This window comes from Ornithodoros turicata, chromosome 4 (genome assembly GCF_037126465.1).
Source record: "Ornithodoros turicata isolate Travis chromosome 4, ASM3712646v1, whole genome shotgun sequence".
Lineage (NCBI taxonomy): Eukaryota > Metazoa > Arthropoda > Arachnida > Ixodida > Argasidae > Ornithodoros > Ornithodoros turicata.
The window spans coordinates 20,639,518-20,663,373 of record NC_088204.1 but is presented as its reverse complement, the minus strand read 5'-3'; the positions used below and the strand labels follow the sequence as shown (position 1 = coordinate 20,663,373).

At 46.6% G+C, this 23,856-nt stretch overlaps 1 protein-coding gene across 2 annotated transcripts in view; it reads left to right on the top strand.

Annotated features, from left to right (window-relative positions):
- LOC135391295 (uncharacterized) overlaps positions 1–19,083 on the top strand; it is a 71,311-nt gene extending 52,228 nt beyond the window's left edge. For both annotated transcript variants that reach the window (XM_064621509.1, XM_064621507.1), the window contains 4 exons: positions 4,127–4,279; positions 8,751–8,827; positions 13,067–13,268; positions 18,742–19,083. In XM_064621509.1, coding sequence (XP_064477579.1) covers positions 4,127–4,279; positions 8,751–8,827; positions 13,067–13,268; positions 18,742–18,759 — 450 coding nt within the window. In that variant the 3' untranslated portion in view covers positions 18,760–19,083. The remainder of the gene's footprint in view (positions 1–4,126; positions 4,280–8,750; positions 8,828–13,066; positions 13,269–18,741) is intronic.
- The last annotated feature ends 4,773 nt before the right edge of the window (positions 19,084–23,856 follow it).

Genomic DNA, 23,856 nt, shown 5'->3' with positions numbered 1-23,856 from the left:
GCCATTGTTACGCCGCCATGATCGGCTTGAAGTCAAGAAAACATTGACACAACACGATTATACGCGCTCGGTCCCAGTTGCGTTTGACGCATTTAAGTGAGTTGAACATAGGGGCATATGCCTTAATAAGATGACGTATACGTTTTGTTCCTGAATGACACTCCCGGACAGCGGAGGCGCTACGGCTCGGCCATGCACGTATGAAGCATGCTGTCACCGAGACAAGTCACGGTATGCATGAAGAAACGAAAAATTGCCTTGCCTTCGCTTCTCCTAAATAGAGGTATATAACGTCGTTAGACAAAATATACGACTTTACAGTCATTAAGGTACCCATCAAATTCCATACTTGTGGCGACCAGGCTTCCCCGTGGTGTTGCAAGGAAATATTAAGAAAGAGTGTGTAACACAAAAGTAAGCATACACTGTATACATACAAAAAAGATAATTGCCACAGATAGGGTAAAGATGGAAAGGAAATCATCGGCGGGCAGATCACAACGCAATAACGGTACACTACAGCCATTAGAATTTTTGTACATCTTTTTAACGGCGTAAGTGCAATATCAGAAAGAGTTAAGACACTGATACTAAGAAGAAGAGAGCGTTCGATTTCCCAAAAGGCGAACCTCATGGCAACGCAGTATCTGCAGCCTTGTCTTTTCTGTTGTTAAAGCACAAGTCACCAGAAATGTTCTTCAGACTCTTTGGCCGTGAAAGCACACGTTTATGTTGTAGATGTTTTCATCAAACACTCTTGCCCTGTTCCTCCCATCTCCCTTTCCAGTTTTATTCCTCCTCCCATTTACACGTGCTCAAATGTACCGTCGGGTTTCCCGCACGCGAAAGTGTCGATAGGCTAAGCTCTCTTTAAGTGTGATGTATCATATTCTATAGTCGCGCTTTGATGCCATCGGGAACAAAATTGGCTCGCTACAGAACCAAAACATCCACTTTAGGTTCCAAACATGGTCCCCCTAGTTGTGAAACTGCCGTGGAAAATTACCTACAGCTGATATATTTTGATGTATAAGACTGTGAAATCACGATGGAGCGTGATTTCTACTTCTGTCCCATTCAGTACAATGTGTAAGATTTCAAACGCCGGAGGAACAAAAGCCTTTATAGATATACGGATAATTCCTTTCCGGCATAATTCCGTGTATATAGGTCTTAGAGGATCAAGTGGCGAACCAGTGAAAAGTGTCGGCGTTCTCCTTCAAAATGAAATTATATGTTTGCATTGCGTCTATGGGTGTAATGCAGGCGAAGCACGCTTTAAGTTTTTGTCCGCGAATCTTGGGCATGACGGACCTCTTTGTTAAAGGAAAATTTATTAAACTCAAGAACGGAATAAATGGACGGACCTCAAGACGGACCTCTTTGACACTTTGTGACGCTCTTCTCTCTCTTTTTTTTTTTTTTTTTTTTCTGCATTGAGATTTCGCACGTGGACTCTCCTACACTGTTACTTTTGGTGCCAAGTTTTGTGGTGATGTTTTCATCCATTCCGTTTCAAAGTGTATAGATTTGTGTAATTTCCCTTTCTTTTCTGAATAACGCGTCATGGAGTAGCCAGTCCCGAGTGGCTCGAGACTAACGTCTCGATTTTTTTTCTTTTACAAATCAAACTAATAAGTGAAGGCACATGCAAAACTAAAGTTCTAATGAACTAAGTCATCTCATAATTATGTGCTATAAACATCTGAAATAAAAGTATGCCCTTTGGAGGCCTGCCATTCGTACTGCCATTTTCGTAACCTTTGACACCACGTGTATGTTGTGAGTTTCCCTTAGGACTTCGGGAAGCTTTTGTACATTTGGGGAATCTGATAACCAATCTATTTCTACGTGAGCCTTTTCAGTGCTGCTTCTAATTATTAAGTTCAGAAACGCAAAGATTGCTTAGAAATATTACAATCAATTTGGCGTGCCTTTCCATTGCGCTTATACTCTCGCTCATGCGCAATGGTCCCGTGACGTTCCATCAAGAGTTCTTATGGGTGAAATGGACCCTGATCTTTGCTTCACCATGCCTTCTCTTGTGCCTAGCCATTTTGCATTGCTGGTGCACAGGCTTCGTCTGGGGGTTGCATTCACCCCACACTTGAAGCATCTTATCGGCCGCTCCGACTCTATGCTCTGCTCTCGCTGTGCTGTTTTGGCGGATACCAAGCATGTGCTTCTCGACTGCCATCGCCGTTACCTCGTCTCAAGCCTCACTGGCCCCAAGATGCACTCTCAATGGCAACGTGACATCACCACCACTCTCTGCTTTACGCCATTGACCACACCATTGTCCGTTACTCTCCCCCGCCGAATGCCACGTTCCTCTACCGCAGTCTTCCACCGGCTTTCAAACACCTCCTCGGTGTCGGCGCGTCCAGCATCTGTTCCACGTGTGGTGTGCACGGTGTCCTCCATCACGTCCTCCCGGTCATGGAAACTGATGCAACGCGTCTGTCAACGCCAGTTCTCGGGCCATATATGGTGAAGGGGTTCCCCTCACATCTGCTGTAAGGCCTACGAGTTGTTGCAAAGTTCTTTTCCAGCACTGGACTAATGAACGAACTCTAATAGGACACATTTCCATCATCATCACTTTCTCATCCCTTCCACAAGCGTAATGTGGCAGTGTAGCGCCATAACGGCGGAGAATGACCCACCACACCATCATCCAATTTATGTGTGTGTGTAGGTGTGTGTGTGTGGGTGAGAGAGAGAGAGATTAGATGTGATGTGATAGAAAAAGAAACAATGGGGAGTGGGATCAGAATTGCATTCCCCGCCCATATCGTGCTTGTGAATCAGTGTTGGCTAACCGTATACTTGATGTCGTTTGTATCGTGCGGTTCGGTCAGGTGAGCCTTACAACACACGTTGACAAAGGAAGTTATACTCATTCTTTCAATTATGCAAGCTGGAGAATAAGAGAGGAGGAGACTTGGGTGAAACATTTTGAGAGCGAGAGGTTTTTTGAGTTAGCTGAATGGACTCAGGATTATATACACTACGCAAATTAATTTACAAAAATGTCACAAGTTTTTGCAAAAGATTATTAATCCTTTGTTGTAAGAAAAAAAGGTTGGTGTACCTTGCTTCGGAGTTTCAATGACATACGATCCACTTTGTGTACTGATTCCTCCCATCAATTACTTCTATCCTTCGTGTGTGAAGTCGTAGAGACCATGCTTCACTGTATTCTACTGTTGATAGGAAAGGAGGTTTATAGACGGTGGGGAGGCAGCCGGCTAGAAAACTCTTCGGCCCGTTTCGCCGTATGTTATCCCACGTGACTGCACAGACGGAGCAGCTCCGCAGCAGTTAGGGGGCAGAAATTCGTCGACCAACACTGTCCATGACCAACGGATGACTACGCCCAGGCGGCCACACTCGGGGATAGGGTAATCCCATTGACAGCGCGTCAAGTCCGTCCTCTACAGTCCCCCTATATTAACTCTATGGCTTGCAGAGAGAGAATTCCCGAATGCTCTCAACATCCGTAGTCTGCTCTTGCCACGCATTACATCAAATTGCACAGGAACTAGTTCACTAATTCGCGTCAGATTTTCGACGTCATTGCCGGTAATGAAGGACACGCAAAATGACACTGTAGTTTCAGAATCGGCCGCGACGGATGCGATAGTCCCTTTAACACACTAAAGAGTTGCACTCAGCTGCTGCGACAAAGTGATTTCCATTCACGAACACGCATCTTTACAAACTACGGCAAAGGGCAGCGAGAGCATTACATCTCAAAGGTATTTAACAATCTTGCACCCGATTCTTTAAACCTTACATCCATCCGCAGTGTCAAAGGCAGACCTGTGTATGAGCTAATGTTCGATTTTTATTGTTAATTAGTGATCTCTCTTATTTTGCATAGCCCATGGATTGCTTTTTCTGCTCTTTTTCTTGGGGACATCACTGCTGGTATTTTATGAATACTTCTATCAATGTTTGGAGTGGTATCTTTCTCCCTTTGTCACAACCCACACAAGCCTTTTAGCAGCAGGCAAGCAGGCTAGCTTTGTTCTGTATTCCTAGATATTGAATAGAATCATTATTCTTCTTATTATAATTAAAACATTCTCGCACCGTTGTGTAATATTATCCATTTTTACAGGTGTCCTGCAATGGAGGACAGGAGACGAAAGCACCATACCCCAACTTCAGCTCTGACGCCATCCGCCAGACGTATGACGGAACATTTGATTCTCTAACTCTCATGGAGATGCATGTCACCTACAAGAGCGACGTCAACACTGTCTTCGATACGGTACTGTACAACCGCCTCAGTTAGTGACTCCAAGGGACGAATGAACGGACGCATTGTCGTTTAGTGGGGTGCCGACTTCTTTGCGTTCCGTTCAACGTGATGGTCACTAACCGGGATACTACTGGAAAATGCGCCCAGTGCTGTTTCCGAAGTGAATTTTTAGTGCAACAACATTTACATGTGTCACACAGAAAGAGCACTTTTGGTCAGTTTTGTTTGGTCCACACCTCTGATAGTTTCTCTGCTCGCCGTGGCGCGTCGCCAGGTGCATCAGCTTGTAGCTTCCGCACCTCGTTTAAATTATCTCCTGAGAAAACTGCTCGCCTGCTGTACGTAAAACTGCGGTTGTTTGTCCAAGTGCATCCTCTTCTGCAAAAGAAACAAAAAAAGGTTCCCATCACCGTCGCGGCATGACATGGCTCCTCTCCTTCGTCAGTCCCCTTAAAATCCTCGCCACAAGTTAATTTCAAATTACGTTTCAAATTACTGTTTTCATTTTGTAGTTAGCATTATTATTCAACATTTCTATTCAAATTCCAAGTAATAATCAAAATCGTACCAAACTTTTTCTCCTCTCGGCACCTCTTTGCGACTATATGGCTTCACTTGGCGCACCGAGAAGTTACAGGATGTTTCAAAGAGGTCTCCCGGCTGAATAATTCGTAAACAGGGGACACCATCGAAGAACTTTCTTTTTGGTAAAGATCCTTGGGCCATGAAACGGCACATTTGCATACGCTCATTAATAAAAAATAAAATAAAAAAAACATAACTACGCACGCTTACGGAACCTCTGTTTTACGTATCGGGACCTTCAGCGAAAAATATTAAAGAAGAAAAAAAAAGCGTAAACACTTTTGGACACAACACAAGCGAAAAACTTTTGAACACAAGCGCTCTTTGGATCAGCTATCCGGCTGCCAGTGTCGCATTGATCCGCCTGTTTTGCACATAGGCCTCCACATCTCCACGACTTCGCGGCTCTAAAAAAATGCTTCCACGTGGTAAGGAGGAGGAGGAGGAGGAGTGTCGTTGGGAGGAACCCGAGAGGTCTGCCTGCCTGATTAGGCGGCATGTTTCTCGGGAAGGGAAAGGTGGTGGAGAGGAGGAGAGGAAAGGGTGAAGTGGAAGACCGAGCGGAATCCGCTCGGGGGGAGGATAGCTGCGTCCATGGGCCGACTTCAGGGGAACTGTGCCGGCATACGCCTATTACACATCTGAGGGAAACCCAGGAAAAACCCCAGACGGCACAGCCGGCCCGCGGATTCGAACCGCGGACCTCCCAGTCTCCAAGCGCACGCGTTACCGCTGCGCCACCGGAGCTGGTCCCCGTGGTAACAACGTGGCATCACCAGCTTTCCGCAGCTCCCAATAGAGCCCACAGTACAAGAAAATCCACGCAACACTGGGCACACGACCAATGAGCATGCAGGGATTTCTCCCTCAATCCTCCAATCAGGAGGCTGTCCGTCCGGCTCGCAGCCTGACCGGTTCTGACTCCTACTGACTTCTCCTTACTACTGCTGTAGGCTATACCGGCCTCGCCGGTGTCGGCTACCACTGACTTCTAGGTCTAGGCCTATATTAGCTTTCATGCACGCAGTACAGTTATTCCGCGATTCGAAAACAACTCTCAAAATTGTTGTAATGAACAGAAATTTATTTGAGCCATTATACTGACACAATCACCTGGCAGTTCGACGCATTTGCATGAGCTAACCGTACTTAGTCCATTGCGTAGCTCTTCCTGGCGCACTGCAACCATCCGCCGGAAGCTCCCATTGACGCAGTGGTCCAGGGAAAATGGCGGGCGCCCAGACCGCGTGATCTGCAGGAGCCGCTCACAGCGTCCCAGATCGTCAACAGCGCGGGAACAAAGCTCGGGTCAAGTAACAGCTGGGCCATGTGCGTCGTTGTTGCCGATAGCTGCGGGAGCATTAAAACAAAACAAAAATCTATGTATGATCCGTAACTCTGCACGAAAATCACTGTTATGATAGGCAATCGATGTTGATTTCGTATTTGAACACCAACGCACACTTGTCACAAATGTTCGTAGATCACAGTGAATGAACGGCTGCGACGTGCATGAGGGGCAACTAGCATAACCACACATAATTTGATTAGCGGCATATCCGAAACGCACAAGTTACGGCAATGCACTGCACTATGAAACGCCGCTAACGTACCGAGTGACTCGTAAATGCTGTACGTAATACACTTAATGTGATAAACCTGCATTACTTCCTTCGGTCACAAACAGTAACCAAACTTGTCTTACCGTTCACCTGCGAGACATCGGAAAGACTGCAGGCTTCCTCTCTAACGATTTCTGCGTCATTGGAGGCGCAGGGTGCAGGGATTCCCTGTCATGTTCGTCTTCCCGCTTTTCTGATGATCAGGTGGATGTGCCATTTTGTTCTCACATTCGCCATAATCTAAATCTAAAGCATTCAAAACTCTTTAAACTACCCGCTAGCGTCTGCGAGCACAACGGTTGTAGTCCGAGTGAACACGCGTGGCCGGTCAGACATGATGTCTCCTTCGTCGTTTTTCTTTCTCCTCCCTTCGACCGATGGTGGTGGTGGTGATGGTGAAAGGGCTTGCCGTTGTCGGCCTCACGTATGTGGGCAACGTCACGACTGATAGTCACGCTTTTGAACGTGAACGTCACGCTTTCAGATATATGTCGGCACAGTTCCGTAGAAGTCGGCCCGGGACACACAACCCCCAGGGCGTCAGTCGTGACGTTGCCCACCTCTGTGAGGCGAAAAATGGCGAGCCCTATCACCATCACCAAGGACGAGTACCTTGAGCATCGATGTGAATGCCTAGCAGCTTTGGAACACCGAAAACATTTCCTGGCATTGAGACACAAACCAGACCGGGATTCTGTTTCCAAAACTTCTCTGTACCCGTTGCTCGTGCTCTTGCAGATTTCGGTCTGTGATGACGATGTCGTCTAGAAATAACGCGACGCTGGGTATTCCTTTGAGCACCGTTACGATGAACCTTTGGAAGATGATGATGGAAGATGGGGGGGGGGGGGGTAATGGCAGGATAGGCTCGCCGTTGTTTAAGAGTGTAGACTTCACCGCGTAGGCGTACGCCCCCTCTCTCTTCGAATCAGAAGCGATATTTGTATTATTCGTGGTTGGCGCAGAGCGTGCTATGCGGTGAAGTTCAGTTTTAAGAGTGCATCTCCCACTCCTTCCTGCTATTCTCTCTCGATCTGTCCATGTCTGTACGCCGCTCATAGCCACAGTTGCTTCGCGGCGCTGAAAGGAAAAATGAAACCGGAGAAAACATCACTCGGAGAAGGCCAATCAGGACGAGGCAACCGACCGGGAGGTATGCATGGTCACGGAGAGTTGTCATCCGCTTGCGGTTTCTGGTTAGCGTCAGACGTATTCCAACAACACTGTGTTCCACGCAACATGGTCGCGTCCGGACTCACATTGGTAGGCGAAAGTGGGCATATTTACCGAGGTCTTTTCACGGTGTAAACGCGAAGCAGACGACATCGCAGACGATCGCCTGCGCTTCGTATGCCTGGCTTGCATCCTCCTATGGGGCAGCAGCAGAGGGAGTGCGAATCTTGAGGACGCGCCTTTATTTAATATATACGCTGTTTTCTGAAGGAAAACGTGGCCACGTTTCTGAATGCGCGATAGTCCCTTAGAGGGTCTCGCTAACGGGATCCTCACTAATTATATTTGACTTTAACTATATAGTCACACCACAATCTCTGTTGTGGCGCATTATGACCTTTGTTGTCGATGCGCCAATCATCATCATCCTTCAAGTGCTTAGTGCCCCAACTCATACGTGCGGTCATACGTGCGGTGCCACACAACTATTTTTCATTACATGAAACGCCTATTCTCGCTGAAACGCCTGTTCTCGCTCACATTTTTTTTAAATTGGGTGTTAGCGCCGCGAAGCAACTGTGGCTATGAGCGACGTACAGATGTGGACAGACGGAGAGAGGATAGCAGGAAGGAGTGGGGGACAGGGGGTTAGTATGCGTCCTGGGCCGACTTCAGGGGGAACTGTGCCGACATTCGTCTGGAATGTCCTCGCTCACATTGTCCGCGCGGAGTAACAATTTTATTCGTGCATAAAACCGTTTCGTACCGTGTAAGATTATTTCATATTTTGAGGTCACACGCGTATCCTTTGATGAAGGAACGGCTGCATGGTTCAAATTTTTCACCGCCGAAGGGGCGGCATCGAGATCACGGCGTTTGATGGGATTACAGACTGACACGATCATCGTGAATAATGCCATTCGCAACCCCATTGGTATTAGATTATGTCACTAGTTCTAAGTGCAGCGAATATAAGCGGGTAAACGAGTAGTCAGGCTCACCAAAGATTCAACAGAAAATGAAGTTGGATAAAGAACGATCTTGTTTAAAAAAAAAGGAAACAAAACAAGAATTGATCTTTGCGTTCCTTTCGCCTGCAGAGCAAGGATTTCACGCAACCTGAATTTAATATGTACCCTGGAGGATACATCGTCTGTGAGGGAAGCGCCACAGAAACGTAAGTCCTGCTGCCTTGTTTTAGACGGAGTTCTTGCCTTACTTTAAGTGGCATAAGAGACGACGAGAGGACACGTAACATGAAGCAACGAGCAGAGACACGGATGTAGAGGACGAACCAGTCCCCCAATAATCAACCGTTGCTGATAACACAACGATATACAATGAACGAATAAAGAGCGGTTGTTAGCGAACAGTCACGGCAACGCCCCACAGTGCTGTATGAAAGAACTACACGCATTTTTTTGCATCAAATTTTCTCCTTTATGGGTCCAGGGTTGCGGAATGCGATCACCCATTCCATTCCATTCCGAGGAATGGAGATTTGTGATAATTCCATTCCTTTGAGTTCCTCGGAATGAAAAGGTATGGCTAATTCTCACTCCTGGAATGGCTTGGCAATAACCCAATTCCATTCCTTTAATTCCATGAATAAAAGAAAAGGGACCTGTAACCGTGCAGGGTAGCCCACCAGTGCTATAGAGGAGATTGACATTACCCATCACGGAAAAAGCAAAAAGACAAACAAAAGTTATTTCGCCCTTGGCCGTGTGGTACTCACACCAGTCCATTCCAATTCCATTCCGCCTGCGAAAAAAATGCCTTATTACATTCCATTCCATTCCGGGCTCTGATAAATCTGGAATGATTCCGGAATCATTCCAACCCTGAAGTGGCAACTCCGCAACCCTGGTTACATCATCGACAACAACAACAATAAATGATGACGATGAGATGGGGTGTTTCACCGCGGTGGTGCGGTATACCCTACTCCATTGCACGTGGAACATTATGTGAGGATGATGAGGGATGATAATGTGTGATGATGATGATGATGAACTAAAGCGTCTGGAGCAATCCAGTGGTCGACAGAAAGTCCAACAGGTGAAGAACCCGACGATGGAGCACAGGATCTTCATAGGGGCCAATGAGTGCAGCTAAGGTGAGCGGTCTCTTGCTGGTACGGGCAAGCTCATCACACACTATCCGCCTTTGCGGGCTGTAGAGTGAACATTCCATAATAATGTGCTGGGTGTTCGCCACGACAGCGCAGGTGGAACAGAGGCCCGTGTCACAGCATCTGATCATGCACTTGAATTGCGGGGTGAAAGCCACATTGAGTCGGAGTCTACGCAGAAGCGAGGTAAAATGGCGTAATAGACGGGCAGGGAAAGAAAACGACAAATTTGGGTCTACCGAATACACGAGAGATTGAGCCGTGATGTCCCGGCGCCATTGCTGCAGAGCCAAGGGTTGAAACCATGCAGTTAGTAGGGTCCTTCTGTCACCTCTCGACAGCACAATGGGCACGGCTGTCGGGGAGTCGTGGGCAGCCGTTGCTACTTTGTCAGCCTCCTCACTGCCTCTTAGACCGCAGTGACCTGGAATCCACTGCAGGGATATGTGATGACGTTCATCATGTAGCCTGGTTTCATCACGTTGGGTCGTACACTGTTAAAATAGAACTTCACCACATAGCACGCTTGTAGCCAACCGTCGTTCCGAATGATATCATTTGTTGAAAATGGGAGAAGGCGTCTATCTGGGACATATTATGCATGTCCGGATAGGCGCCTCCCCCCTGTTTTGAACAAATCAGGACACAGGACGATATCATTCGGAGTGATGGTTGGCTATAGGAGCGTGCTATGTGGTGCAGTTCTGTTTTCGCGGCCTCGTGCGCTTTCTTCAAGAAACGGGCCTAGCGGAAAGACCACTCTAGTGCACCTCTCACCTACAGTGTGCTTCCGTCCCATCAGTATCGGTCATCCTGCCTCGCTGCATCACTTTGAAGTCCTCAACTCCCCTCTCCCACTTTCCTTTTTTTGGCTATAGTCGCGACGATGCCCACTTGAGTGCGGCCAACAACGGCAAGCTACCTCGACCCCCCCCCCCCCCCCTGTTTTAACAGTGTATGACGTTCACGTTCGTACATGTTCTTTGTACATAGCTGTTCATAAACAACTGCGCTCTGTTCGTTCATTGTATTGCGCTGCATTGCACAGTATAGGCTCAAAGTTGGTCGCCTCCGTTGTCTACTTCCTTATGGTAATACTCGTCGCCTCATGCTACGGATACGTTACGCTATAAAAGGCATCCTTGCTACGGTACGCTATAAGAGGCATCCTTGCTACGGTACGCTATAAGAGGCATCCTTCGTGGCCGTTTTACTTGCGCTGGGAGCTCTAAACACTTCGAAGAATCTCGAGGAGCGAGCTGCCTTCAACGACATGTTCTGTTCTTGAAAGCGGCACCAAAGGGCAAACAATTCTTCACTTGGAATAATGAATGATGCCGTTGCCTCGACCATAAAGGCCGTGATTCGTGCGCGAGCAGAACCTGTTTCCCTGTTCTCTCCTCCTCAAGACAACTTGGAGCGGCCTGTCGTTGGTCTCTCGTTGCAGTAGCAAATGAAATCACCTGTCGACCTCAGAGCAGCAAGATCGGGTCGCGCCTCCCTGGTTTCGTTCTTACTTTTTCAGGCCATGTTTTGCAAACTGAATTGCGATAAGATAAGATATGGAAGGTCAATGGAATTTTGATACGGAGCCCGAACTTTGGAAAATGTACCCACACTTGTAGAAATGAACTTCACCGCACAGCACGCTCCTAGCCAACCATTTTTGTGACACTTATGCTGTTCATAATTGTCACAAAAAAGGCGTACGCCTCCCGTTTTCAACAAATCAGGGCAGATAACGATATCATTCGCGATGATCTTTGGCTACGAATGTGCTATGCGGTGAAGTTCATTTCTAAGAGTGTACTTAACGCACCTGTTGTAAATAGAGAACAATTAGGGAAGCGAAGGCTTGGGACTTTAGCGCGTGTAACGCGTGCCCGGGTTTGCGTTAATTCTCTTGGATTAAAGGAGGTAAGAACGCCTATCCGCACGTATTTGGTTACGGGTTTAATATATGTAATATTGTTCCTCTACGCTTCGTAATTCTATTTACAATTTCTTGTTCAATTCTTCCCCTTCATAACTTGTGCAGCGTTAATACAAAAACGCACTCTCTTTCGTATTCGGTCGAGTAGACGCACCGCCGTCCAGATACCTCTATCCATCGTTACGTCATCTGAAGAATTGTAGCACCCAATCAGACGCCAACGCGGAGGTACACATAACGTTCTGCTTTACCCACTTCAAGATGAACTTCACTACATAGCACGTTCCTAGCCAACCATCATCCCGAATGACAACGTTCTCGTCTCTGGTTTGTTGAAAACGGGAGGCGGAGCCTATTTTGTACCATTATGCACGGCACAGAATAGGCTCCGCCTCCCGTTTTCAATAAATCAGGGACGACAACGTTGTCATTCGGGATGATGGTTGGCTAGGAGCGTGCTATGTGGTGAAGTTCATTTTTAAGAGTGCACTTTAAGACCTGTAAAGGGCGCGAAGCAAATTTTGAGCGCGCAGGGATTCTTTACAAAAGCAGGAAAATTGGAGCATTTCTATATGAGGATGCGGTGAACTCAAAGAAACTTAGATGTGGCAGCAGCCCATCAGCTTACCTATACACTCTAAAAACAGAACTTAACCGCATAGCACGCTGTGCGCCAACCATTGCCGCGGATGATAGGGTTATCGCTTTTGATTCGAGGAGAGAGGAAGGCGCACGCCTTTTTGTGACAATTACCATATATCCAAATTGTCATAAAAAGACGTACGCCCCTCTCTCTCCTCGAATCGGTGAAACTCTGTTTTTAGAGTGTAGAACAGCTTATCTCGAAGGGGCGTATCAGGAAGTATTGACGACGTAATCGTACGCAAGACAGGGAAATATAACCAATCAAAAAGGTGGAAAGAAGAGTTAAGGGACGGGAAAAAGCAAATAATGACAGCTACACTCTTAAAAATGAACTTCACCGCATAGCACGCTCCTAGCCAACCATTATCTCGAATCATATCGTTATCTGCCCTGATTTGTTGAAAACAGGGAGCGTACGCCTTTTCTGTGACAATTATGAACAGCATAAGTGTCACAGAAATGGCGTACGCCCCCCGTTTTCAACAAATGAGGGCAGATAACGATATCATTCGAGATAATGGTTGGCTAGGAGCGTGCTATGCGGTGAAGTTCATTTTTAAGAGTGTAGAGTTGAGCAATAAATTGTATGTCAGATCAGTGTTGCGCCTTGTATCGTCTTTTCACATGTTGTTTTGCGCATTGAGGTTTCTAGCGATTTTAACCCGAACTTTTGACTGAATCTTTAAACTCATTATTATACGCAGATTCGAGATCAAGCGCGGTGCCGGTATAGCCTACACCGGCACCAGGCCTGGATCGGGACTTCGTCTAGTGATGAAGACATTCGCGACAAGTTATTGTGTAGAACTAGTCGGTCAGGACTCCCAGTCCGTGCCATACGCAGGCCCCACTTACACTACTCCGTTCGTCGTGTCAAGTGAATTCCATCTGACGAGCTTCACCATGGTAAGGACGCATGGACGAAAAAGTTACGAATGTTGGCTTCAAGGCACAGCTGCGAAGGTAACAAGGTACAGATCGGAAAACTGAAAGAAAAAAAAAGAAAGAAAACGCAGGACCAAGTGTATGGCTCCATGTGACGTCATCGTCGCCTACTACTTTGTCACTTTTCGCAGCGGCGCCTTCAACGCAAAGCAGCGCAGCCGACGAGGGGAAGCTCGGGGCCGTAATGGGACCGTTGGCTCAGAACTTCCCGATAGCATGAGAGTGGTGAATTTTTCCTCACAAACAAACAAACAAGGATTATCTGCCGTCCGCTAGCCAGTACTCGTAAACGCACAGCCGAAGACGGTTCCGGGCCGTCCTGTTCTCGCTTACTTGCCATTGCGTGCCAGTTCCATGCACTGCGATCAAGTTCTTGCATCGGAAGAGTGACCCCGTGCCACCGTAGGGAGGCAACCACGTGATTCCCGCATCGTGGAGCTGGGTGAGAGAGCGAGAGCGCGCGCTGGGTGCCAATGGGTCCCTGAGCGTGCCTGAGCGCACCCCAGAGTGTGAGACTCCGCGCACTTTTCGAGCTCCCGTTTCAAATGGGTGCATGGAAGCAGACGACAAGATGCTTGAGATTTTTTATGACGTCACTTCCTGCTGAGCGGCAGCAGGACGACCTTCGCAGTGCGGGCTCAGAAGCAAAGTACGGACTGTCTATGTTACCCAATGCTCCGATTTCGGGAAACTGTAGTAGTTCTATAACTGTTATCATTCTTTTTTATTATTAGTTGGGAACTCCCTCGCGGGTAACCGCGGTTATTCGTGGGAAATGCAATGCTTTGATGCAATAACAACAACGACTACTACATGAATGACAATGGGATGAGGTGATTCACCACAACAATTGCAGTATACCTCAGGGCATGTGGGTTAATTTGAGCGGGATGACGATGCAAAAGATGCAGATGCCTTAATGCAGACACCTTCACGCCATGCAGTCACCTTGACAGAAAAGAGCCCCTATGGCGTCCGTTAAAAATTCCCATCTCTTCCAATAAACCTCTACCCGTCAAACGTCATCATGACGTTGGTAGACAGACCGAAACAGATCGGAAGGGGAGGGCTGGGTTTCACGAATGGGCAATTGTTCGCTGCCTCCTATTGAAAGAAAAGTAGGACCGAAGGTCGCGTCCCTTTCGGAGACCATCGTAATCCCCTCAGGACGGTGGCTTTCGGGCGCGACCTTGTGCGCTGTCGAACACTATGACGTCATTTGTTTACAAACAGGTAGAGGTCTATTCATTCGCTGTTACAAGGAAAAGTCTTCACAACTGCCGTCGTCTCTTTCAATGTTAGTATAGGTTAACCTAAGCCAACGTGTCCTCCGTCTACAGGGTGTCCCAGAAAACGTGTCATTGAATTATAATAAAAAAAACTACACCACCTAGAGTCATGCGGTCAATGGCATTTGTTCTTACTGGGTTTTTTCCACCTCCTCATGTGAATGTCGTGTAACGTAAGTTTAATTATGTAAATTTTTGCGAGCTTAAGTCGGAAATTTGCCTAGTAAAGTGACTTTTTTACCCCACCAATGTGAAGAGCGTGTCTAATTTAGTCAAATTAATGATAATTGACAGGTGTATTCAGGAGCTATCCCATCGGAAAAAATAGCCAAACATCGTGCTCTACGGAGGTCGCACAGAATAGCGCACGATGAATTTTTCAGCGCAATCTTTGTCAGTCCGACGAAAGGAGGTTGGAAACCCAGCCCTCCCCGACATCGCAGAAAGAGATAAAACAAGCACGGCTTATCACGTCCGACTTTCGCTGGGATAATGCTTTCCCTCTCCAAATTTTAAAAACTGTTACTTTTTCTACTATCACTCTGTGGGCTGGCTTCGGAACCTCCTGTCGTCGCACTGAGGGCGATTGCGCTCAGAAAGTCATCGCGAGCTACGGTCCGGGGCTCCGAAAAGCATGATATTCGGCTATTTTTTCCGATGGGATAGCTCGTGAATATCACTGTGAATTATCATGAATTTGAGTGAATTCGGCACGCTCTTCATATTGGTGGGGTAAAAAAGTGACCTTTACTTGGCAAATTTCCGACTTCAGTTTTGCAAATACAGTCGACCCCCGTTTATCCGGACTTCATTTATCCGGATCCCGCGGTATCCGGACAAAAGGCACGGGAACGGATTTTCCTACATGTATTTTGTTCTCGTTTATCCGGACTTCATCCTCCGGACTCGGACAAGAATTCCAGGGAACGAAAGTCGAAAATTCTTGTAATCCAGCTGCAGTTATCCGGACTACCGTGAGTAAGAGGAGACGCTGACCCCGCTTCGTCACCCTTTTCGCTGTGTCGGGGTTATTCCCGTCACACGTTAGGGACCTACATTCCTCCGTAGGGGAGACAACCGTGCACGATGACCCCCTTTTCTATTTGTATGCGTTGGGTCGCGTTGATCAGTCGAGTCATTTGGAAATATCTCGAGCAACTGTCCGGTTCTAGAGGGGAAAACTCCAACCCGAGGGCCTGCTGCTTACGGCCTGTTGGCCGATGAAGACATTCCCCTAGGTGAGCTGCGATCCCTGATGCAGAGGCTCACTGTGACTGTCGTAGGTGATGGTGCGGTTTCTGACTATACGTTGACGTTGATAAGGATGATGACGCGTGCGCAGCTATGACTGATGATGGTGTGATTGCTGCTGTTGCCTCCGATGATGTGCAGCAAGACGGTGCCGATGACGCCAGTGAAAAACAAGGCTCCGACATTGACACTTTGCGTCCGCACTGACATTCTTCGAGCAGCGCAACGGCGTGGCTCAACTCTATGCAATTAGCAAAAGTTTGCAGGAATGCTGGAACTGTTACTTTTTCTACTATCACTCTGTGGGCTGGCTTCGGAACCTCCTGTCGTCGCACTCAGAGCGATTGCGCTCAAAAAGTCATCGCGAGCTACGGTCCGGGGCTCCGAAAAGCATGATATTCGGCTATTTTTTCCGATGGGATAGCTCGTGAATATCACTGCGAATTATCATGAATTTGAGTGAATTCGGCACGCTCTTCATATTGGTGGGGTAAAAAAGTGACCTTTACTTGGCAAATTTCCGAGTTCAGTTCGCAAGTATTTACATAATTAAACTTGGAGTGTATGACATTCACATTAGGAGGTGGCAAAAACCTTATAAGAACAAATGCTGTTGACCGCATGATTCTAGGTGGCGTAGTTTTTTTATTATAATTCAATGACACGTTTACTGGGACACCCTGTATACACTGCATGAGAAAACAACGGCATCGGCGAGCGGGCGGTGTAGCGCTGCAAAGTCGCTTTCCGCTGTTTAGTGGCCGCTCCGAGTGTCCAAAGAGGGACGCCTACTTGGAGTGACAGTCGCACCTTGAGACGGGTCTATCAAAGTTGTTACCATGACGTTCGGCATCGCACGTTGGTCTACTTGGCCAATTTTCATCACTGGAAACTGCTTAGATACGAAATAAACGAATTTTAAAGATAAGCGCCGCCTCCGCAGCAGCGAAAGTTCCAGCTGGACCGACATCAACGTGACGTATTTTTTCAAAGCGAACCAGAGGGCTGCGAGCAGTCGACCAGGCAGAGCCGGCAGGCTCTGCGACCGGGTTGTTATTGGCGGCATCTCCCGTGTAAACCCTGACCTTTGGTGAAAACTAAACGTCCTGCGCGTCTGTTCTTCGCATTTTCCGGACTACGCCTAAAGGTTCACGGACATTGTACGTGTGGTTCCAGTAAAGAGAAAGCGTTTGAATTGACGCCGTGCTAGCAGGTGGGTTCTACGGCACGTCGAGCATCCTGTAAGGACAGCATATGCAAGTACTGGTCGAACAATTAGCCGAAATTCATGAATTAGGAAATGCGAGATAGCAGAATTGGAGCACGTCATTACTCCCCAGATCCGTCGTCCTCATTAAACTCCCTGAGAAGCGAGCGTACTTCGCGATATAAATTACCAAATTTCGCCTTGCAGTGCTTACAGACGACGGTGGATCAAAAGTGTCCCGATTCTCGGGGTCGCGCTTTCATTGGTTCTGATATAAATGCGTTTTCTCTTTTTACCAGAGAGGGATTTCTGGAATACACTCAACATCCGGCGTTTGCACTTGCCACGCCGCATAACAGCCGAGGTGTCCCACTATTTCGTGATGCCGCGTTTTCGACAGCGTGGTCAGCAGGACATAGGGAATAAAATAACACTCTAGTGTCAGAATCGCTCGAAACGGATACGACTGTCACTTTGTGATGTAATGTGATAAAGAAAAAAATGGGGACTGTCACTTGAACGCACCCATTCTCTGTTGTTCCGTTGTCAGCGGTAGTGAGGAATGACGTACGGCCATGGAGTCAGTGCATTGTGTCAATATGTGCATTCAGCAGAGTATGAGCCATGCAATGTGCCCTTATGCTAGCCAGGTTCCAATAAATATGACGACATTTCGACATTTTCTTGAATATCCAGTGGAAAAAATAGCACGCCACCATCAGCACCGAAAATTCAATTTCACATCATTATTTTGACCAAAAATGGCTGCGAATTTTTTTTTTTTTTTCGTGCTAGCGCCGCGAAGCAACTGCATGTGGCTGTGAGCGGCGTACAGATGTGGGTAGATGGAGAGAGGACAGCAGAAAGTAGTGGGGGGTTAGTATGCGTCCTGGGCCGACTTCAGTTGGAACTGCACCGACATTTGTCTGGGAAGTCTTCGGAACACCCAGGGAAAACCTGAGACAGCACAGCCGGTGACGGGATTCGAACCCGCTCACCTCCCAGTCTCGGCGTGGAAAGCGATCATCCTATAACCACTATGCCACGGGAGCTGGTGGTCTGCGAACTGCTGCTAGACTTAGTATATGTATACTATAGTATGTACTGCTAGAAAAAAAATGATCTGGAGATATTACATAAGCATTTGGAGAAGTACGGTGGGAATAAACTGGAGCACGTACATGTGAAACGTATATGCAATCAAAGTGAAATTAGGATTCACTGACCTACATCTGAGTGTAGTATCGGAGCGCCTTAACATAACGCTTTTCTTGACCGAAATGAGGGTACATTTGTCCGGGACTGGGATGTTGATCATAATGAGACACCGGTTTAAGGGGAAAATTGCACGTAACGTGAGTCTTGACTGTAATGAGGCAGGAATGGGACACAATCCTACACCGAAGGTGATTACAGATTGTTGTGCTCATTAGTGAGCTCACCCGGCTGAAGAAATTTACTAGGAGAACACGCTGCCGTGCGCACGGTACCCAATTGGTGCTCGGTGCGAGCCCGAATAGCGCGGAGCCTATACTGTAGGATTACAACGCACAAAGAATTTGGCAAAGTTCTTTTTGTAGCGGCAACCGAGTATTGATCCGGCGTAGCTGCATTTGAAACGAAATGTCTTGAAACAGTGTCGCGAAATAATTCGAGACGCATTGTGTTCCTACTTTTCTGTATGCAGGAAACTGGCGGCGGATAGGAGACGCGAGGAACAAGAACACACGAGGGCTAAAACGCGACACCTAGACACCTGCAGTCCTCGTGTATTTCGCACCGTTTGGACATGTGGCGCACCTCCCAAGCAGCCTCTTGTCTTTGTTTCTTCATCAGGCTATACTTTATCTCCCTCCTTTGCATGCACGCATGTCGCAAGGATGAAGAGGAAGTGGATAAAGAATGCTGAGAAGAAGAAGAAGAAGAGTGGAGAAAGAGGAAAGATAAAGAAAGGGTGGGCTCTTGGTACGTGCGACTCGTGTATGTGTGTTTCGTGTGCTGATCAAAATAAAATGACTTGCAAAAAGAAGCCATGGTGTAGATCGGACCTGTCTCTCCAAACTCGATTTTCTTTTTCTCTTTTCTTTTCTTTTTCTTTTTTTTTTTTTTTTTGCCGCCCTGGTAGTCAGGGCATTGATTTTTTTTCTTATCGTTTCTTTGTCATGCTTTTCCAATTGTTCCTCCACATGGAAAGCTGTAAAGAAGGGTTGCTACACAGTACAAACGATTCCGTACCCTTGTTGCGGAACGCACATGAGTATGCTTTGAGTATGCATGATGTGATGACCGCTCCCGGTAGGAACGACAGCACACGAGATAGGGGGACCCTTGAGGTAGTTTGTGGAAGGAACGAGGCCAACACCAGTAAATAATTGGCACACAATTTAATCTAACACAAGAGATCTGTGCACAGGCTGCCGGCTCACCACAATTGGACGTTGTCCTTGGGGCGCAATCTGTGACGGCACAGTGTTGATGGACGCTGTCGAGCTGCTTGTTGAGAGGATCCACAGTCTGAAGTCCGTTTCGGGCCTTGCGACACCAGTTGTTCCGGGTTCCTCGTCCGAGCGATGACTTCTTGCTGCAGGCGGTTCTGTGACGAGTCTTCGTCGTCCGCCCTCACTTCTCCTTTTCTGGTTGTGGAGCTGCTCCCCTTTTATGGACTCTCCGGTCACCGTTCCCACTCACATCCCTTGCTTAGGGAAAAGCCGGCCAAGTAATGAAACGGCTTCCTGGAATCGGCGGTTTCGTGTGAAGTCGTGATCGCCTTCCCTCTTCCCATCTGTCGCTTCAGTTTACGTGCGCTGCTAGCCTCCGCAGGCCACGGCTATTCCCTGCTTTGGGAAGAGTCGGGAAAACAGGGAAATTGCTAAAAAGAGAGTTTTCTCCGCACTATATCTTCGTGCTAGACGTTGGTTCGTCAACAGTTGACTTGGCTCTGGGTGGGGGCGTTCAAACAATGTCGTGCTGTCCATTCTTTCAAACGGCCGCTGTCACTCCAGGGGTGCTCATACACACACAAAAAAGATGCTCGAAAAAGTATACGACTGGCCTGCTCGATGGGCACATCTGGAGAGCCCATTTAGTTATTCTAGGAACCTCACTTCCTAGGAACATCACAATGAGTATGAGCTTTCTCCGGGCCACCGGCCTCTCGACCAGCCTCTAAGGCCCTTGTGTGTGTGTCTGTCTTTGCGTGTCCGTGTTTCTTTTCTTTCTCTTTTTCGTTTTCTTTTTATGGAAGGAATAGCAAGTCGGCCTATGCCTGACTAACCTTTCCTTGCTTTTTTTTTTTTCAATAAACATATCCCCCTCTCCCCCCTTATGTGCGGGACTATGCAGTGACTAGACTACATATACAGGGTGTTTCACGAAAATCCCCCGGCTGAATAATTCGTGAACAGGTGACGCTATATCGAAGAAATTTCTTTTTGGTAACGATCCTTGGGACATCGGCCATGAACTGAGTAATTAGCGGCTCATTTGCATACGCTCACTAATTAGATAAGCATCTTAACTTTTAACTTTTACTTCGCACTCTTACAGAACCCCTGTTTCACGCATCGGGACCTTCAGCGAAAAATATTCCAAGAAAAAAAAACGTATCGACATTTAGTGATTCTTTCCGAGTAATTAATCGGTTTCGGTTTACATATTTCTTGCGCGGAGCAGCGCACCAATGCGCTGTTTGGAGCAGCTATCCGGCTTTCAACTTCGTGTTCATCCGCCTGGTTGACACGTGGGTGACGGAAGATAAGGAACAGCCGCAAGACCGTCATCACGGACCAACTAATTAAGAAGAACTTATTAAAGAACAACTAATTAAGAAGTTAATTAATTTTAGTTAATTGGTAGTACAGTAGTAGCAAACGCTGTCCTACAGGATATTCGCCTGGCCGTATAGCCCACCTGCTAAAACGGCATCTATTTTGCCCCCTCTGCCACCTTTTAATAAAAACCTTTTTAATAAAAATTCTGTGACGAATAAAGACCCCCTGTATAATCCTACACAAGAAAATTAAAAAAAACTAATGATGTGCCAACCGAATCCGCGAATCCTCGAATCCACGAATCCCATGCAGGGATTCGAGATTCGGGAATCCGAATCCTAGTGCGTATCGAATCTTTCGAATCCACCGACGACGTTTGTTCGTTTCTTTTTGCAAATTGGCGCCGCTGAAGTCCGCCGAAAGCCTCATTGACCGACGGGTGTTTTCTTCTTTGTTTGGTTACATTGCTCTGGACTGAAAGAATACAGGCAGGAATTGTTACATTGCAAGTTTAAAAGTAATATGGTTTTGATTTTGATTGTTGCTTTAGCTTTAATGGAAATAATTCAGGCTCGATAATTTATGTATTTCTTGTAGTCGACGAACAATATGTTAAATGTGTTAAGTAAACTATATGGGTATACTTTCTCCCGAAACTGAACTTTTTTTTTTTTGCTCATTAAACAAATGTATATCGTATTCTGCTTCAAAACACTCTCCAGTAGAAGTTTTTTTTTTTTTTTGCTCTTTCAACTCTTTTTACAGAAAGGATTCAGAAAGTCAAAAATCATTCATTCAATAAGAACACTATAGGTCCATACTCCGAAAGTAGCAACATCATTTTTGTTTTGCATTCTGCTGCGGTTGGCTTCGACAGCCTGTCCAAGGCCACCATTACAGATAGGGCGAACGCTTCATTCTCCAACATCCTTTTGTCTAGGTGGTTCGGCAGGTCTTGTTCAAAAGTGTCCGATTTTTTTCGCTTGTTCACACTGTTATCTGTCAGCTGACCTGACTGTACCGGTGTCTGTTCTCTGTCCGCTGCCATAGTGAGGGTTGGTACAAGGGGTAACCCCCTGAGTATAGTCGCCGTGCAGCATAAGGATGATGTTGATTATTTCGACACCATAGACTCCAAAATGCTCTTTGCGGTGCCGCTGGAATCGTCGTTTCCAGGATTCTCTTTGAGTGGAGATGAGCTATCCAGCTTCATACCTGGGTAAATTACTTCTAAAATGTAATCAAATTACATTATTCATTACTCCAGCTAGAATGTAATTAAATTACATTACAATTACTACGAAAAAGTAATGACATTACAAAGTCATTACTTTGCCATTATTGGCGTACATATATTCCCGAGTTTTGTGGAAGGCACAAGGGACAAAAACACAGTTGACGAAACTTGCCTTCCCCGAATTTCGGGGAAATGTATGCTGACAATGTAACAACAGTTAGCTTGTACTCTTCTATTTGTCTCTTCTACATGTCAGGCTAGTGTGCCACGTATGACGTATCGTTCCACAATGTAGAGACGAAGGTGACACAAAGTATCACGACAACAGGAAGATTGTCTGAAGGATGGGCCCCGCAAACAATGATTCTCCAAGGCTACAAACCGTTGACCTGAAGAACATTTGTTTGTGGGTGCCCTAACTGTCTCGTCGAAGGGAACTGACGTTCCCCGTGCCGACTGAGTGCGTCACCGTTCATAGTGGGCGTTGAAATTCTTTTAACTCGCCGGTCCCCAATTCTCTGGCAAGTGCAAACACAGAACACACACTCGATTATTTTGTAAAAGGTAATGAGTAACGTCATTAAAATTACTGCCCAAAAGTAATTAAATTACATTACAAATTACATAACGCAAAAAGTAATGCATTACATTACAAATTACCAGGAAAAGTAATTCATTACAGTAATGACATTACTACCTGGGGGCTTAATCGCTTCATCGTCGTTACGGTCGTTACAAGCTAACGAGTGGCGGGAAATTCAAAAAGGTGGGCACGTGACACATTGCGCGTGACGTGTACCACATCCTTCACGTATCGCGCGAAGAGCGCCGTGCACGTGTTTTATCACGTGCCCACCTTTTTAAATTTCCCGCCCGCCATTTTGAATTTCCCGCCACTCGTTAGCTTGTAACGACCGTAACGACGATGAAGTGATTAAGCCCCCAGGTATGTCCAGCTTGCATGTCGTCATACAGAAAAATAAATAATTTGTCATGTAGCTGCAATGTTAATGAATCACGACGATGCACGTCTGTGTCCTGTGTAACCAGCATTGTTTATACGTAATGGCTGGTGTGCATTCAAGGAAACAAAAATATCACTTGGAAGTCGTGTACTGGTCATATTTGCAAACGATTTCTACCCAGAAAGTGGCAGCGGCTCGTCACGAGACTATACGGAACACACCTGCGCTCAACACCTCAACAGACGAAACTATTTACTTTCTGGGACGTCCACAGTCTTTATAGAAGGCCCATGCCCAAGATTCGTGGACACGTCTCCCTAAAGTGCGCTTAGCCTAATAGCACGTGTTGTGTAAGTGAGACAACTTTACCTTCGTACACGTGTATAGGTGAGAGGAGGCATGAAACCCGAAAGGAAAGAGGAGGACAGGAACTGCTTTGTCGCTTTCAAATGCCAGATTTCTTTTTAGAGGAGTAAGGCTGGTAGGAATGGCATTCCCAATGCAATCATACCTTCGACACTTTCTGTCTTCGCTGTTATTGAAGGGCGTTTCATTTAAAATGAGTCAAACATTTTTAAAAAAATGGTGCATTGCACTTGAACAAGACTTAGTGCGTAATGTTAGAAAGAGTGCAGAGATACTCAGTCTATTTTTTGTTTCCTCCTAAATTACATAATTCGTTAATTAAAATTATTTGGTGATTCTTTTAACTGCAGGGACTATAGCGGAACTGTCAATGGCGGAGTTGTAGAGGGGTAAGCGGGTCTTCGATTCTCTTACCCATGATTATGTACCTCCTCTCAGTTCTGTGTCTTTCTTGTTTTTTTTTT